The sequence below is a fragment of the Bombus vosnesenskii genome, unplaced genomic scaffold (genome assembly GCF_011952255.1).
Source record: "Bombus vosnesenskii isolate JDL3184/JDL3185 unplaced genomic scaffold, Bvos_JDL3184-5_v1.1 scf7180000013263, whole genome shotgun sequence".
Taxonomy (NCBI): Eukaryota; Metazoa; Arthropoda; class Insecta; order Hymenoptera; family Apidae; genus Bombus; species Bombus vosnesenskii.
In genome coordinates, this window is record NW_022882923.1 from 3037385 (window position 1) to 3057071 (window position 19687).

The window sequence follows — 19687 nt, forward strand, 5'->3', positions numbered from 1 at the left end:
TGAATAACAGAGAACAGTACTTCATTGAAGAAATCCACGAATCGAAAGTATTATTCCTATATCATGTAATAATCTTCTGAATGAAATTACTTATGAAATGATCATTGATTATAAAATGTTCGAGCTCCTTAATTGTTCACTTTGAACACGTCGAATACACTGACGACCAGGATGTAACAGAAATTGTCCGGGCGGGACTACACTTTAATCGTGGGTAGAAGATGCGTGGAAACCATCAGACGAGAGACGGCAATGGTGTTAGAGAATGGTTCTCGAATCCCAAAGGGCAACACATCAGTTAGTAGCCAGCTGGTTTGAATGTATGCCGTATTCACAACCGTGATATTTTGTCCAATTACAGCGATAATCTGACGCTTCTATCGAATGACATGCTCCTCATATAGCGACAGATGCGTCCAAGGATAACCTTCGGTACAGGATCGTCGAATGATATCGTCTCATCAGCCGTTGATGGCTCAACGAGCTTTGTGAATTGATCGGCATTTTCATGAGTACTGGAGCGCATTTCACGTGTTCCAACTGATTAGTTATGGGCCTTTCAGAACAATTTCGTTGGATTGCTAATGCAGGAACTGTTTTTCATAATTGAGGGCAATAGAATATCTCCTATTTATTACAGAGTTGAATTTTATTTTTCACATTTTATTTTTCATAGAATATTTTTGTTCAAATATCATAAGATGAAGTTAAAATATTATATTTTATTTAAATATTATAGGTCTTATATGTCTTGATTTATATCATTCGAACAAAATAAAAAATATACTACATAATAATACTGCGTACATATTCACACATTTTAATTCATCAGTAATAACGAATTTTCTTTATTTTAAATAGTATTTAATATTTTGCTTTTAACAGTTTCATATAAAATCTTTATTTCTAATGCAATTTTACACATCTAAATTCGTATAAATTGTGAAAAACGGTTAATGCTACGCAATCCGATTACATTAAGAAAAACAATTCTACGAAACAACTATATCCACTTCAAAGCAAAGATTAGGAGTCAATTTATGGTGTTGGAATAGTTTGAGTGTTTCGTACGTGTGTAGATGCACTACCAATGCTATTTTCTCGTTCAGGCCGTGTCCAAAAGAGTGAAGGAGAACGTTCAAGAGAAATGAAAGAGGAAATCGAATTTTGTAAAACGTACGCGCGTCTACAGAGATACTTTTAAAGAATGGGATCGAGACACCTGTGGGCAGCAGAAGGAAGGATCTAGTTCCCTGGTTCCAACCGATTGTCCAGAAAGTTGATAAGAGACGAAGAAAAAAGCAAGAAAGTAGAAATAAAAAGGGATAGTGGAATTTCGAATTGAAGTAGCAACGTTGGAAATGAGATAACGAAACGTTCGTTCCTGCGTTCAGAATACAACCAGTGGTTTGTTCCTGTAATGTTTATCTTGACTTTGATAGAAATTAATTGCGAAGATGAGGAACTGTTGTAGAAACGTTTGATGAATATTTAATGATGGAACTTCAATTTTTCAACTTGTTCTTTTAATCTTGCGATAGAGAATTAGAAACGAATTAATTGAACAACTGATCTTAAAAAAAATTAACACTGGATTCAGCAAATTAGAACTAGGAAGTTTTGACAAAATTAACGCTGATGTTTTATGAAAACAAAAACACGATTGTATCGTATCTCTCCATTCATAATTTCCCACGTGTAATATATGAATGATAAAAAGGAAAAAACAGGATACGTTATATTTTCGTTTTTAATATTATTTCTCCTTTTAAAATTCAATCCAATGAAAGTTTTTCGCAGAACATAATGAAGCAGGAAACCTTCAAAACCCACTTTAAGACAAGAAATTCCATTTTACGAGTGAAATCAGATAATGAAACGTAAGACGCAACATGATTACGCTTCAAACTAAAAACTTTCTTTCAGTAGAAAATCCAAAAGGATTATACGTCATACAAACAGTCATAAAGAAATTGAAGATTATACAGAAAAATGTTACTAATATTTTTTAAATGTTTAGAAGAGTGACGAAATTTTATATTCAATTTTAAAATCGAATGAAAAGATACAGACATGATTCGTTAAAAAATTTGTTGAAAAATTTCACACCATTTTTCATCATTAAATTTTTCACCGATGGTCCTGTCTAGTCCTATCGATCTAAGGGTTGGGCAATTTCGATGAAAGAAATGTGAATGAATGGGGCTCGAAGAACAATTGGAATCTATTCCTTTAGAAGTTGAAACGCAAAATTTCCTGGACAATATTGTTCACGAAGTTGCACTTGGTACAACGACGTGGTCTTGGTGGCTTCGAAAATACAAAGGAACCTCAAACGGCAACAAGATAAGCTCGTCTTGGCGCTACGAGGATCGACGTCGGTACAGTTTTGCCGCCAGTTTTCCTCGTCGTTTGATGCCGGGGTTGCGCGTAAAACGAGTACACCGTAGATTCGATTTTCCGCGCTGCCTATATCGATATCCACCACGCGACCCATTCTCTCTTCTATCTTCCCTTCCGGGACAGGAATTCGTTCTTAGGTTCCGATTTTCCGGTCGCCTCGTGTTACTTTGACCCTGTACATACAGGCTACATCAAAAATTGTCTCGGTAACTCTGTTATTCTCCATGAATATGAAGTGGAATAATGCAAATTATTAAGAATATGAACGTTTTATATTCATATATTTTTTTATTTATTTCTTTACTTGAGTAGACTCGATAAAAAATTCAGATAGTTAATAAAACCACACGTTTCTTTAATATTTTATTTTCCAGTAAATTGATCATTTATTTCATTGTTTTGTTATTTTTGTTTCTTTATATATAATTGTAATAATACGTACATTGAATATTTTTAATTTGTACTTTATTGCTATCGTTTACGGTACGCATACGAATTTGTGCTTCTTCCTTTTTAAACGATTTCATAAAGATCCAAAAATAATTGACATAATCTTGATATAATTTTAATTTACAATCTCGATAGTAAAAACGATACTTGATAATACAAAACGATAATGTATTTTTTCTAGAGAGGAAGGAAAATATTTCCAGAATAGTTAAGAAATATTTAGAGATAATATCGTCTGTGTAATATTTTGAACGGCGTTTGATATTTTACACTTACACTTAGACCAGGTATTCCCTTTAAAGTTCTCTTTTCGTCGATGTCGCGATTTTTGCTACGTCCTGTACAATTTCCGGTAAACTACCGACGAGAAAGAGCGCCCGAAGGAGATTGTAGACAAAGAGGAGCGCAAAGAAGCCAGTCGCTCGACTTGCACCCGTTCACCTGCATTATGCTGACATTGATTACCAGTGTTTTCTAACCTTTACGCATCGTACGCTTCCATTTCTTCGATATCCGTTTTCATAACGTCCTTCTCGAACGAGGCGAAATAATTTTCCCCGCGTTAGGCAAATTGTTATTGCGAGCAACGCTGCTTTGCCGCTATAAACGTTCTTCTTTATTGAATCACACTACTGATATAAGGATTTCAATTTCTCCCAGAGCTACATTTACAAAAGTTGGCGAACGTGGATTTGCTGGTTAATAGAAAGTTCGCAAGTGAAATAAGATATCCTTATTCTAACGTTTTGTATTTACATATATCTAAATGTACAGCGCCGTTTAAAAATAGCATAAGCTTGCGAAAGTATTTGAGCACTTACTGTAAAAAATTTTTATTTTTATATAGAAGATTATGTGCAAACTTCCGATTTTTATGTATTTATGAGAAAATTTGCAGATGAAAATATCCACAGAATGCACATAATATACAAAAATATATAAATATACAAAGTATATTACCTTTTATAATGTTTAATAGGTAAAACTATTCTTTATCTAGATCCCATTTCAATTTTATTCGTAAGAAAATGAATTTACACAAATATCCACATCTAGTTGTTTCATTAAAATTAAAACAGTAGAAACAGATAGTAAACAATTTTTAAACAAGTAATTCTTTATGTTTAGAAAGCAGGAAAAATTCTTTTCCTGTCAGTTAGTAGAAAATTGTTTGGACTTGCTGTATTTATTTATTAACGCCGAGGAGAAGCCAACCTTAAAAAATGAGCTTTCGCAGTCGCATAAAGAGAGTGAAACTAGGAAAGTGTACAATATTCAAGGTCCCAAAGGCACTGTTTCTTAGCTTTGTTTCTTGCTGGTAAATAAGTACGCGTAACGGACTTTATTCTAACAGAGGAATTCAGAATTTCGGGAATCTTACGAAAAATTAATTGAAGCTTACATTTCGTCAATTTATTGAAATTACTTTCCTGGAAATGCAATAAGAGGTAAGATTTTTTAAATCGAAATTCTAATTACGTCTCTCATTATGAAAGAAGCTATATGCTTCACATATAAATATACATACAATTATTCACAAAAGTATTTGAGGAATTATTACGAAAAACTTTTATATGTATATATTTTGAAATTCCACTAGCATTGTGAAGAAACATTCATAAAGTTTACACACAAAAAAACAGATAAAGAATGAAAATGAATGAGGAATCTACTATTCCATTATAATATTCCAAAATTAAGAAATATTAATTATTATACTTCTTATGGTATTCTATCACAGAATACATTTTATCTCTTCGTACTGTTATTTCCTTATTCTCATTCTTATATATTTTCTTGTTACAAATTATTTTTAGAGACGGCGTTTTGAATTCTGTGTTACAAATTTGTAATAATATTTACAAAGAAGAAAAAACAGCACTTTAGTTACATTGGAATAAAAAACAATTTCTATATACTCTGCAAATATTCTTATAAAATTTTTAGCGAGGCAAAACTAATTCTATTGAACTTTGAAATAATGCGGAGATAATTCTACATTCTATTTTACGAAATAATTACTCTGTAACTATTTTACGCTTTTATCACACACGAACACCAATTAACTGTAAACCTCACAGTGTTATCTGGCACAATTTCGTACACGATTTCTCGAGTAAATGTAATCATAGGTTCCATCGCTACTTAGAATTATCCAAACGATTACGAAACGATACAGACCGAAATCCGTCTGTTTCTACTAGGAACACATGCAGAGGCATTAGCTGCAATGATGGTAGCTGGAGGATTTCGCTGGAGGATGAATGTAGCTGGGTTATCTGGCGGTAATAACGCGAAAAAGGCCACTTAAGGGGGTTGAAGGAGGGTGGGATGAAATATCGACGTCCATGCCGCCGCTTATGGGGCGGAATACATCACGTACTAATTCCCAAATAGGTAGCCGTTTCCCCACTTCGTCTTCGAGTAAGCTGTCTGCTTATTCTTACGCTGTTAAGGAGCACGCGGAAAATGTTATGCAAAGTGCGCCCCGCGCATCGACATTCAATGCCCGCTAATTTATTCCGCCGTTCTTTTTGCGTTCACTCTTATCTGCGTCGTTTAACATTCAAACGGGCTGATGAGTTCCGAAAGACATTGCCTTATCGTCTGGCTTGCGTTTTACTCTTGTGAAAATTTTACGACATTTTCCCCACGAGCAGAGAATTAGAAATCTACGGTGTTTGAGGGTAATTACAAAATGTATGTTTAGACGAACGTTGATTGTTATATCAAATTACTAGTTCTGTGCTAAATAAATAGTTAAATAAATAGTTTGGCTTAAGATAAGTCGAAGTTCCCTACACCGAAGAATTGAATCTATGCTTGCAAGATTCAATCAGTTTTATTCTACGTTTTATTAAGACAATTCTTCTTCTATTCTTTACCATAACTTACGAATGCAGGATAAAATGCTACGAATGCAAACTCAATAAATGCATTCAATCAATTCAATAAATTTGTATTCCTCATCTTATAGAAAATTCATGATCCTTCGTTTTACATAAAATTTGCCACATTCGTCATTTGGACATTTACACAGATTCACTTTCTTATTGCTATAATTAAAACAACGGAATCTAGGTAAAATATTATTTTACTCGCTAAATATTATATAAGGACTACTATACTTCGTATATTTTTTGAGAAATGCATAAAAATCTGCAGTCGATTTATCATCTAAATACATTTAGACAAAAAAACACCCAACTAATGTGAATAACAACAGTAAATCTGACCATCTCTAACTTATAAAATAGTCTGAAAGAATCAAAAAGAACATCACAAACATCGTTATGCCGCAATAACAATACAGAGATTGTTAAAAAATAATTGGCCACAAGTTTGCACAATACTTTACTGGATTCAGCGTAATTCGAGGTGAAATTTCATCGAGCCGTATCATATTGCGGTTTCCCATTAAGTCGAAAGTTCTAAAGGATTCCCGCTAAACAGGTAAGCGGGGTTAGTTCTGACGCCAGGATCTGCGGGACTACTTGATTAAAACCCTCGGAAGTGGCCTGGCCCGGTTGGAATCTCTCGCAGCTAGGCATTGTTTATGGAACAATGGATAGGTTTGGCGTGTGGCACGGTCTGGCCGGCAGCGATTCACACCATCTTCTTACACTCCTACCGTGCCATACCGCGAACAGCTTACCTTCCTTTCAACGACCTTCACCGGCTGCGATATTTCCTCGCGATGATAAGAGTTTCGAGTCACGCGAGATAAGCTTGTACAATTGAGGACGCGGTTGCTGCTAGCGCGAATAACCACTGTGTTTTCTTCTGTTTAGGGGATTAGGGAATGTATTGTAGAATTTGTTGCAAACGAGAAGTGTTGTTAATAAGTGTTATCTATGTGATAAGAAAATAATAGCAGAAACGGTAATAATACAACTTTATTATGTGACACAATCAGGCGGTTGAATGGTTGTATCGAATTGGAAGATGGGATGGTGTATGTTTGTAATTACATGTAGAAGTTGTAGAAAATGTATGGTTAGCGATAATACGCTATACATCTATATACTTCAAAAGTATCTAAACATTTACTTACTCTTAACGAGATGTATGTATTTTAGTAACAAAATTACGAATAAGTCAAAGTACATTGATTTTACTTTTTGTGACAGCATATATGACGCGATCAAATTGATTTTTAAAAGTGAACAAATATAATAACTAGACTGCTAGATATACAAAATTAAATTTCGTCTGATCATAATACTCCACATCTTTGACAAAGAATAAAATCATCATAAGCCTTCCTATTTATAATTTCGTTATAATCAAAATAACATTGTGCCAGAAAGAATCAAGTGTTCACATATTATTGACCATTTTAGAGTACATTTCGAAATAGTGATGCACGCGTACGTTAAGAAGTAACGAAGAACGATGGAAATTATCCCGCGGAGGACCACGGAGCCAAATGAAAGGCAGAAAAGCAAGCAATCTATCTGGGAGTGCATGAGCCGTAACAAAGATCGTGATACATCGAAGGGTATTATTCGACCGGAGGAATCTCCACGTTCTTACAGCGTCCCATTACCTCCACATTACTGTCCGGGAATTGTAGCAACAATTCTTTCCTTCCCTTGATACAACGCGCTTTTACCTTTATCGTGAAAAACGTTCAATTGGTTTTCCATCGCTCTTCAACATTTACTCGCGATCAGTTTAAAACCTCTCGCAGAATCTACTCCAATGCGCCTTCTGTCCCTGTCTGGCAAGAATTCTAGGAATGTTGCACAATAATTTCGCGTATAAAAATTGCGATCTGCAGCTACGCCGTTTTATTATCGCGCTCTTATTGGAACACGTGGCAACAGTTGTCTGCTTTTACGTTTCTTACGGACATTATGATCGCATATTTACGGGAACAGGCTGCGTTTCATTACATTCCATGGTGTTTATGTTATTTTTACAGGAAGATAGGTTTTTGTATCTGGATTTTGACATCTGTTCTTGCTTCTTTGATTTCTCTCCTTGTTATTGTATAATTTTGTTCTAATGTGTGTAATCGTTATTTATTAAAAATAAAAATTAACACTTTGAACTTCAATCGTGACGCTACGGTGATATTGATAACGTGGAAATTATTTCTTGTATAGTTCTATTTCTTGTATAAAAGTATGCGTAAAAAAAGAGGTTATTGTATAAATGAATTTACAAAAGAGTTCATAATATTTTTCTCTTTGAAGCGAAAGTTTTCGTTCCAAAACATTTCATTACAAAAGTATTCTAAAGTGAATTATAGTTACTGAAAAGATTCTCAGGTTATTAAAAGTTAAAGATGGTGTAGACTTAAAGCACAACACCACAGATGCTTCAACGTTAACTTTCTGAAACGAGAAATAGTGTGGATGATTGATATAATTTTGTTGTTATAAGGAGTTGTACAGAATAAAACACAAATTAATATATTGGAAGAAATTTAAACAGCAAAATAATTTATCTACTTTTATCACTACTTTTAATCCTTCAATGTTTACATCTCTAGTTGGAATCAAACGTACTAAGGTATCTAAGTAGATAAAGAAACAAGAATTTTATCTCTTTATTCTAGTAACGTAAATCTGATTTTCACTCCACTTTTACTTTAAAAGCTTTTGAAAAATTCCATATTTGACTTTAAACAATAATTTAATTAAGTAAAAACTTAAGTAACGTTCAAATTGTATTCTGAAGTTACCTCAATATCGAACTAAAGAAGTATCAAATTGAAAAGAATACCTACTGGATTTAGGAATCTTTCATTTTGATAGAATATTTATAAGTGTGAAGTAAAACCGGAAACCGGTGGCATATTTTGTAACACAGTGCGCAGAATCTCGTTTTGGCTCGCGTGCATAATTCGTTAGAACGGATGACCGAGCACGGCCGCAAAATACGCTAAAAGTTGCAGGAAAATGTGGAACGTGGAAGTTTTGCAGGTTTGTGCGACTGGCCAGAATGATAAATCGTTTAACGTAATTTAATTATATGGCGGTGTATAGCGCGGAAATGGAAGCGGTGAATGTAGGATGGAATAAATAATTACTTTCTATGACAGATATTAATGAGCCCGTTGGCTTATAGATGCATTAGAGAGTCAAACTTTCAATCTTGAATGGACAACGTTCGCATTGTTGCATTGTTCACAAATTATAAAAAGTTGTCTAGATTAAGTTCCAAACGATATCTCTTATATAATAATAAGTAATAATGGATTACGATGGAAAATATTAAATGTGTCAGAATAATACGAATTTAAAAATATATGAATGTTGAGAAAGAAAATACTAATATGTAGATAAATATTCGCGGCTAGTCTGATGTTATGATATTCTAATTATTGAAAATGTTTTAGTGCAATGAAATTAGCTTATATCACTAATTCTGTCATTGGAAAAATGTGTGTACTGCTTTGCTCATAACATTTTAGTCTATTGTACTTATTAATTTGATAATTGCCTTAAATTTTGTAATTGAGTTTCAAGTTGAGTTATGAGTTACAACAATAAATACAAGGACACGAATCTCCACGATTTTTCGTTCTAAATATAAATTTATCTAAAGCTTTGTTCATACAGTAAAAACACTGCCTAAAATTACGATGCAAATTCGTTCGACTGTCGTCATTATACGTATTTTCAACTCATTATGTTTTCCATCTTCGTAGGTTATCTCTTAATCATAGAAAGCATGTCGTGTATTTTAACGTAAAACTTTTCTTAATACCAAGAATTAAAAATATTCTAAATTAAAAGTATTCGAAACGGAGAAGTAGCTCATCTGAAGTCGTCAGAGGTTTTGCGATGCCTTTTGCACTTATAAATTTGGTACCGTCGAAGTAGGTCGCCCCTTCTGAACTTTTCACCGAACTTTCTACCTGGAAACTTCGATTCCTCCGCAAATAGTGTTACGTCCGAATTTTCAACGATTCGACTTCGAAGAAACTTATCCATCCAAGATTATCAATCCTGCTCTTCTCAAAATTATATCGCGTTAGAGGAGAATTAATCATGTTTCTACTAAAACGATACAGATTTATGTTTCATTTTTATTACGAATAATCAATTCCACTTTTTCTCGATTTCAATTCATGACTAACGTTCCATTCTCGAAAAATAAATTGTTTAGGTACTTCCATGAATTAATATGTTACGAAAAAGTGACATAAATAATAGAAAATTCTAAGGTAAATTTAAAAAATGATGTTTGCAATATAGTTTTCTTTCTTTCGCTTTCTAATTTATGGAATTGATCAATGCAGCTTCTAAACTACTTAAACACTAAATACGTAGACGATCTTTTTGCTAGAACACGTAATTCCTCTTTTAAATATTGGACATTGTTTTTATTGAGATACGTTGGTAAATTTCTGTGTCAACAGAATGAGAATTAATTGGGCAATTTATATACTCAGAACTCTAACGAAACATTATTCCGTTTCTGTTTTAGTAAACGTGGTGAATGGCGAGGTGCTGCATATTGTGAAGATAAGTCGATTGCATATGGGATCATACTTGTGCATCGCTTCGAACGACGTTCCACCGCGAGTTAGTCAACGCATATCTCTTCGTGTGCAGTGTGAGTATATACTGAAATATTTTCCCATATACCTACCCCTCAAACAGTAACCTGGCATGCTTGTTTATTAGATTACTTTATACGCACGTTAATCCTAAACTATATCGTTAAATTTTGTAAACGCGTTATACGAACTGCAATCACACGGAAATACTTCTCTTTCGAAGTGAAGCTCTTCAAAATTGTATCCCTGACAAAGCGCTTGAAATCTTCTGTATAAAAATGTATTTGTTTACCCTGCAGTTATGTTTTACATGCAATAAAATTAAATTTTCGAAAATTATATTTTATAAAATATTCAAAATATTTTTAATTACTCGTGCAGAATGACTTTCAGTTAGATTTCATTGAATACGCCGGTGTGTGTGTAAAACGATTTTAAAAAATGTAAATATATAATTCATGAAAATCTTGAAAATAAAATTACAAAATTTGTAGCGAAAAGATTATAGGCCATTATCAAAGCCTATACGAAACGAGACATTTAATACCTCTTTAATAAAAGTATAATAAATTGTTGTAATTTGTTCTCGGAGTTAAAGTCGAATTTCAATTCATACAAATTTTGATACCGAAAGAATTACAGGAGCTAACGTATATGTATATGTAATGTTTCGTAACTGTTTCACATATTGATATAATGAAACAAGTATTATTATTCGTTGGAATAAAGTTAACAATTTAAATAATTCTAACCATTTAGAATCATATATACCAATTTCTCAAATTACATAGTGTATACTATATATCATATCCAGAAATAAATTGATAGAGTAATGTCACTCATTAGCAAATTAGATTAGAATCTCAGAATTGATGGTGCTTGGCACAATGAAATGGAAAAAAGACATTGCATAGGGCTGAAAGCAAAAGCACAATTGCAACGAGTCAGGAACGATGGATTGATGAAGCAGGAAGAACGGTAACAGGGTGCATTCTAGTCACAATATCTCGATAAAGAGTGGTTGTACGGGCCAGCGCCGTTGCATTAGGTCGGTTTTCAACGTCTCATTTAGCCAGCGATTTACGAGCACCCACTTGACCCAGATATGCACGATGTACCCAGGTTCGTTTATTCCCTCTCGAGCGTCACGTTTGTCCAGTTTTGGGGTGCGAAACGCGTTTCCGCCCTGTCTTTTCCGACACATTAGTCTCCGTTCTACCGCACGGATAAGTACGAGCGTTAATAATCGCCCGACGAAATTTGAGTTATCGTTTTCTAACGGAAAGTTTTCAGGAGGGTCGCGAATGCACATGAGACCGTACGTAAAAAACAGTTCTAACAGTAAGTCACATTAATTTTCAGTTGTTTTCTCCTACTTTATTCCTTATTTATCATATTTTATATTTTTTAATATCTTTTATCCTTAATAGTATCCGTAATATTAGGAATACTAGATTTGAGTATACGTAATAGTTTAATAGTAAGGATATTGGATTCGACATAGATTTATTGAATTTTGATTTTTATTTCGTATTAATAATTTCGAAAGTTCTCTGTCGTGAAAGTTGTCAACTCGTAGAAATCTAATTCACCCGCGCAGTAAATTAAATTATAAACTATACAACTATTAACAGCAAACAATTATTAACAAACTATTAACATAAACTATATTATAGTTAAATGTACATAATGAGATCGAGATTGAGATTTTTCATAACTTCAATCGCGACTTACAGATATTTATGATTATATAGTATTGCGAAATTAATGTAACATCATCATATTGTTAACCTAAGGTTTGTAAAAATGGAAGTCTATTGTCTAATACGTATAATTTATGGAACATTAGGCTTTTATATAATTTTCATTTTCTATTTCGGTACAAAATTACAGAAACCTTCGGCAGCTATTATATTTTGCATATTATATCTCCATAAATATCTACAGCTTAAAAATAACATTTTTACACAACGCTAGTATCTTATTTAACTGTTTCCAAACAACAAAAATTTCTGTTCGCTCCTTTAATTCAAAAGTAGTCCTCAAAATTCTTTGAATTCTCGTAATTCACCAATCCAATTAACGTCATCAAAGGAATAAAATTCCAGCGACTTTTTCCAAAGAATTAGATCGATGGCTGTTTGAAAATCTTTGGCGATCAGGTTGATCAGCTAATGGCTGGCCAATATCAGCTCGATAACTCAACAAAAACGTCAAGGGGAAAGAATATAGAGTGGACATGGGACACGATCCGCCAATGATATCGTCCCACGGCGTACGCCGCGTACGAGGTAGTAAATCGTGATTTACGCTAGTCCGTAAAAGACGGAACTATGTATGACATGATATTGCGGCAGAATATATCTATATCGATCGTTTGGCTGGCGAAGGTTTCGCCTGTTATACCGTATAATAACTAAAAAACTTTCCAGAGGAATGTTTTCGCCTCCGCGAAGGAAAGTCTTGCGTTGGGCGGGATCGTGGTGGCTCTGTTTAAGTTTCAAGTGCATGGAAACTTTATAGAGTCCGCGGAAAAATGGAGAAAATTAAAGGGCATAAAGGCGGTGTCTATGAAACTGGTGGCAACCGCGGTGCTCTCAAGGCATTCGTTTTTACCGCATAAAGGGCGGTCGAGTTGAATAAAGGGAAGCCGCGATCCGTAGAAAAATTTCACTCGCCGACGAGAGCAGTTGAAAATAAGCATCTGTTCTTTAACCGCGGGAGCTGGTAACGCTTTCAGTCCTCTGAGAGGGTTTTATGGAATTTATAGCTGCGAATTATCTTTGACAATGTTGCTCGTTTTTAACCGATTGGTAGGAGAGACAAAATTTGAAGATGATTAAATAGAAGATTGAGCAGGATTGTATTGAACAGGAGAAAGGAATTATTTGTGTTTCTTTCTTTTTTACAGTTTTATTTATTAACTTTTTACAGAAGAGTCAAAGGTTTATGTTTGCGCTAAACAAATGGAAAGTCAATGTTTTATCGAAATTTATAATAAGTTGGTAGATTTGCTAGGATTTATTGAGTTACGAGCGAGAGAGTTCTAATGCACTTGATTACACAGTTCGAATATGTAGTTCCAAATTTCTAGAGTACAAGGCGTAGAAAGTTTGGTTACTGAAATTCAAAGCACTTCTAATTCCGAAAATTGACTCAAGCTATTTCAAATATCTGCTCTTTTGGTTTCATAACAATCCCCGTATTATTCCGATTAGAAATAAATGTCTTCACGAGTAAATAAATACTAAAGGAATGACACAAAACGTTATACTAATTGCTCAGTACAATATTTGATTTCTATCCTCCTTTTTATTCGTCTTGCATAGTATAACACGAAGTAAAAGCAATCTAGTATTTAAAAATGTGTTTATAATCATTATTTCCCTTAATTCATTATTTAGATTGAAAATGTACTTTTTAACTTCAGACAGAACAATGTCTTTCAAATAAACTGATTTTATTCTTATATTACTTAAATGTAATTATATATTTCTTGTATTATGTATTTCTATAATACAAATATTAATTCTACCTGACTCTATTAGAAAGAAACAAGTATGATTGCAGGTGTTTCTTTATATTACTTAAAGAATATATAGATATATCTCGTCTTTTCTAAGGGCTAGACATAAAAGAGATAAAATAAAGTGTTTCAAAAGCGAAAATATTATTTCAATTAAAGAGAGAAAGAAATTAAATATATCACGTTAATGTTTTTGTCTTTACAGTTCCTCCTATGCTTTCGATACCAAACCAGCTGGAAGCGGCATATATTGGACAAGATGTCACGTTGGAATGTCACACCGAAGCTTACCCTACCTCGATTAATTATTGGACGACCGAACGCGGTGACATGATCGTCTCTGGTAATTTTAACTTTAATATAGTAATTATATATGTATATGCCTCAATTGTAGTAATCTGCTAAACAAAAAGATATTAATTTTATTGAACAAATTTAAGAAGGAAACATTTATTCACGTGGATGTAAATCGAAATATGTTCGATACGATTTCTAAAATAAATTAGAGGTCGTTATTATTAAAATTAAATCTAAAATTAGAAAAATTAGATTATTCATTGATATACATATTTTAAAAATTGACTCAAATGGAATGTTATTCAGATTTTATCAGTGCCTTCGAATTTATTTACGATTTTGTTTAAATTGTAATTGTTGCCTGCCTTATGAGAATTTGCTTGAGATGTCTCGTATGTGCTGTTTTTTATATCACAACGTCTCTCATGCGTAGAAGCCTTAAAAGGAAGTTATGTCGACGACAGAAATATGTTCCCGTAAACTCTTCACAGTAAAGTTGAGGAAATACCTTGCTACGTAACGTTCTTGCAAAAGAACTTTTTATATAGTTTTGTTGATAGCATCATTAATACTTTCTTTTTTATGCTAGGATATCATATTCAGCATATAAGTTCAAGAATAATATAAATATTTCTTTTTATATCAATTGTTACGTTTTTTTCTATCGTAAAAAAAATAGTCGAACATTCGCTAGAACCCTAATATTTACGAATAAAAAGTTCATATATCTTGAAATATATGATAATTCAAGAATTTAATCAAAGTACAATTTTTTTCGAAAAATTTGTATTTGCAAAACTGCGATGTGAAAAATGGAATAATACGTATACTAAGAAATACAGAATCAATTAACCCCCACATTTTCTTATTCTATACAAACGATAGAGAAAGAAATTACAAAAATTTTAAATTAAAGATTTAAGAAATTATTGACAATACGTAAGGAACTACAATTTATTCTGGTTTTTCAACTAACTATGTACACACGCGTGTTTGTTGAATCACAGATTCCATAGAACGTTTGAACGTACGTTTCAAACTGAAAGTACTAAAAAATTCACACAAGTTCAGGTCGTTTGATTTACCATGGTATTTGCTCTGTCGCGTACTGTAAACTGTTTCAACGTAGGAAGAATATGGTTTTATTTGCCTAGGCAATTACCATTCTATTGTAGGCGATAAATATGAGGCGGTTTCCACCGACAACGGCTACAACAAGTACATGATGCTGAAGATTAGAAATGTCGGCCCGAGGGACTTTGGTTCATACAAATGCGTGGCGCAAAATTCTCTTGGCGGAACAGACGGTGACATCAAATTGGATGGTGAGCATTTTTCAGAAATTCTATCAGTATTACCTTCCATTTTTGGGAGATATAGATAGACTGAAAGCGTTTCAACCTTTGACCAGAGAACTATGTATAATATGTGGTATCGTAGTATAGAAAATTTAAAAGCACTAGCATTCTTCAATATCGTCTGTACTGCTTTCTTATATAATATAAATTTTCTGATGATAAATAAAGTAGTGTCAAATAACGATTACCCTATTTTTACAAATTAAAAAAGTATTTGATTGTCCTACAATAAAAATAACATATTTTAATGCATAAAATAAAATTTGCGTTCAAATATTTCATCTATAATAATTGAATAGTGTATTATGTCATCGATATTGCATATAAAAAGTGTGAAAACCAAAATATTCGGAAACGAAAAGAACATCTTTTATATATCATCTTGCAATAATAAAGTACTCAATTGATTCCCAATGGACTTTACGCTAAAACTCTTATCGTTAACAGTCGAAAGCTATCGATCGTTTGACGAGGTCAAGCGTCCTTATCGTTTCAACGTGATTCGTAATTGGCGATTAAATCTACGAAGGATATATTTATCCCGGGAGAATATGCTTTTCCACCTCCTTGGACGAATAAATTGGCTGAAATTAAAAGTTTAACGAGATATATCGTACGGTCGGTTGCTACGAAATGAACACGGTGGAAGTTCACTCTCGAATTTTCCCGGTTTTCCAATATATTTCGTATTTCGTATAGAAGTTAAATTCATTCCTGTACTGTTGAGCACTTGTACGAATTTTTTTCATAAAGGCATGTATATTTAGGCATAGAATATAAACATGTAGACATGTAGATTGGATTCCAATAAAAGAGAAACAGATGAAATTATTTTTTTGTTGACAATATTTTCAATACAGATCGTTCTGAAATGTCTTTCTCTCATTTTAAAAGTTCTTGTTTAAAATAACTTTCATAATGTTCGATATAACAGTATTCATTTCGTACATATAAAAATCTGAATATTTTGTTGAAGCAGGAAAATGTACGAAAACATATTTTCAATATCTCATTGTTGTTTTACACACAAATCGTTTATATATATATAAATTGTCACGTAGGCGGAAAATTGCAAATCGATCGGAGATAAATCAGGGAAATATACGAGATAAGGTAGAACTTCAATACTCAGTTGATGCAATTTTCGTAGAATCATTTTTTACTACAATTCTCTATCGTTGCGCTGAGCTTTTGATATACAAGTATTGAAATACGAAGAAAAAAATATATTAAACCTTGAAAGAGAATCAGCCAATCTCCATCTTAAACAAGCAAAGAAAAGTTAGAAATTTCTTTTATTGTTTCCTTTTTTTTTTTTTCTAATACCTAATACCTTTACAAGTCTAAATTCTGCATGTGTGCAAAGAGATATTGTCGTGCACTAATTGAGAAGCAATTTCTTTATTTTCACAGAAATCCCAGCACCATCAACCACGTCTACTACACCACCACCTTACCACGTGACCTCATCAATGAAAAAGAATGGTAACTACCTTGAAATCTAGCAGGTGTTCAGCCTATTTCCTCTACATTTATCTCAATTTTAATCACTCTATAAAAACACCCAAATGTCGTGCATGCCACACGAAAAGTCATGACAACGTAAACCTGTGGCGTTTAAATATTCGCGAAAAAGCGAGGAATTAGGCAGAATACTCGACATTAATTTACAAATAAAATAGCACACACACGCGCGCGCGCGCACACGCACGCGTACAGAGCCCTCTCGATGGCACTTTGCATCCATCCACCCTTCTTGTTTTTTTCCCCGCTGAAGCAAGGACATCCATTCCCGTGTCTCCCTCCTGCGTCATGACGTCCCCGTCGTAAAACACGCCATGTAAAACCGCCTTTGTGTAATGCATTTTAGGTAGAAACGGTAACAAGAAATTACGACAACGACCTATCGACTACGAGGTCGAGGAATGGCGAAATTCAGGTCAGTAAATATCTATTTTAACGCGGGCCGCGTACCTCAGGCATTTCCCACGACGATACAACTGGCTGGCTGCCTGTTGTACCGCTTCGTTCGAGTAATTAGCGTAATTAAAACCTCGTCAACGGTGCACATTCGAGGTGGAGAGATTCTCCAGTGAATCCACTAAATTGCCAATGTTCGGTGATACCCTTTATCCGTGAACGAATTACTTCACGTTACTTGGTCCCCTTTAACTGGCTGGAATGGATTTCAGAATTACGCTTTCGACGACAGTGATTTCATTGATGGATCTTCTGTAACCCCACGTATCGATCTCCTGCTCTTACGTTTCTGATCTCATTTCTTTTTTGTTCTTCTTTTTCTTACATTTGCAATTTCGCGATCGCATAAACATAATGTTGATCTTACGATTCTGAAGAGATTTTTCGTTGAATTGAGATAACGAACTTTAAGTGAATAATTGGATCAATTCGTATTTATATATGAAAAATTAATAAAAGAATACTGAGATATATTATGTGAGTGTTTTAGGAATTAAAAATTGCAATTTTTGTTTTATAATAAAGTAGAAAAGATTTAAAACAGGCCTGCTTGCTCCTTGTTAATAATATTTGATTTAATTATTTTCTACGGTACCTTTTTATGATTTCTACCATTATGGACAAGAAGATTATTTAAAAGATACACTGACTCATGAAAGTAACTAAACATTGTACGAACAGAATTTGGATGTTTACTCGTTTAAACATAAGCTTCCTTTATTTTGGTGCGATGAATAGTAGAAATATTAAATTATACATAAAAAAAGAGACTTTCAAAAATTGAACTAAATATTCTTATTTCTAGTTAAAAATTTCGGATTTTTTTATTAGATAATTGAAAATAGTACGATCTGAAGTTGCACGGACAGATATCCTGATATCAATTAGCGTATTATTCTAAGTTATAGGAGATTACAAGTGTTAGTGGAAAACTGATTTCACCGAAGTTGCTAATTAGTTTGTACTCATCAAATATCGATATTTTCTCATACATTCAACTTACATATTCGTATATCTATTTACGAGCTGAAATTGCACTGAAAGTCCTTTTCAGACGAGCCAGTTCGAGAGAAACTTCAGGCCCAAAGACATCAACAATAGTTGGCACTACTATGAACTTCTTTTTCAGCGCACAGTAAGTGCTTTCACTTCAGTTCGAGAGTCTTATATCAAGAATCCCTACTTCAGATATTGATCGAATGAAATCGCAAAAAGTATCCAAACTTTTTAATACGATGTTCATTTTATTTTAATTGAATAGAGTAAAGATTCTAACGAGTGTTAATCGACTTTTGCTTCAATCTGGAGATTATAAGACTTTATTGATTTTATTTCTATGATAATTTAATTATTAGAATTTATCGATCAGTCCTAAAAAAACTTTCTTCAATTATTATCCTAAAGTATCTGGAAATATACAAGAATATTTTACTTTCAGATAAAACATTGCACACTTACAATTTCATATTTAATAATTAATTATTTTAATATCTCTTTTATTCAATTCTTTTTTAATTTAATTCTTTAATATTTAATTTTATAATATTATATTTTTTAAATTTCCACATTATAGCACGAATATTTATTTAGAAATGTATTTATTCATAAATTGAAATTTTTTATTAAAACAATTGCACATACAAATTACAACTTACTGGTTTAATTTATATTCAAATTGTTGAGATGTAAGAAAGGAATATAAGGAAATATGAATTTTATAATTGATCGAAAAACTTCGTCTGATTACTGTGTGACACGAGGTATAGAACGAATTCCATTTAAAATGGGGCTTGGTAGTTAAGTCAGAAGACAAATTTTCTCCGCGGTTTTATTTTCTTACGGCTGCTGGTCTGATTCCAGTCGGTGCCGTTTAAAGTATCGCATAGCTTATGAATATTGAACGTTGTAATATCTTATGAATACGCATGAGAAGACCAATCCAGCGAGTTTAACTAGCGTTAAATTTCGAATATCGATTAAAAGTCTAAATATTCCGCGAAGAAATAATGCATTAATGTAAAATTACGTGCGTACTAAGTATGACCAATGAAGAGAGAACTTTTATTCGCTTCTTTCGAATAATTATGCTGTATGTAATAAGCTGAGCGATTGGAAATAAGTGGGAAGGTTGAAGTTCGAATGAAATATAATTAAAAA

At 33.1% G+C, this 19687-nt stretch overlaps 1 protein-coding gene across 6 annotated transcripts in view; it reads left to right on the forward strand.

Moving 5' to 3' along the window:
* The window catches only part of LOC117231735 (neurotrimin-like), a 297752-nt gene that overhangs the window by 266839 nt on the left and 11226 nt on the right, over nt 1-19687 (forward strand). For 3 of the 6 annotated variants that reach the window (XM_033490447.1, XM_033490472.1, XM_033490441.1), the window contains 5 exons: nt 10297-10425; nt 14101-14238; nt 15347-15517; nt 16964-17035; nt 17421-17489. In XM_033490447.1, coding sequence (XP_033346338.1) covers nt 10297-10425; nt 14101-14238; nt 15347-15517; nt 16964-17035; nt 17421-17489 — 579 coding nt within the window. Of the gene's footprint in view, nt 1-10296; nt 10426-14100; nt 14239-15346; nt 15518-16963; nt 17036-17420; nt 17490-18584; nt 18709-19687 lie in introns of those variants that run through there. The other 3 variants (XM_033490482.1, XM_033490456.1, XM_033490464.1) reach the window with 3 other exon arrangements.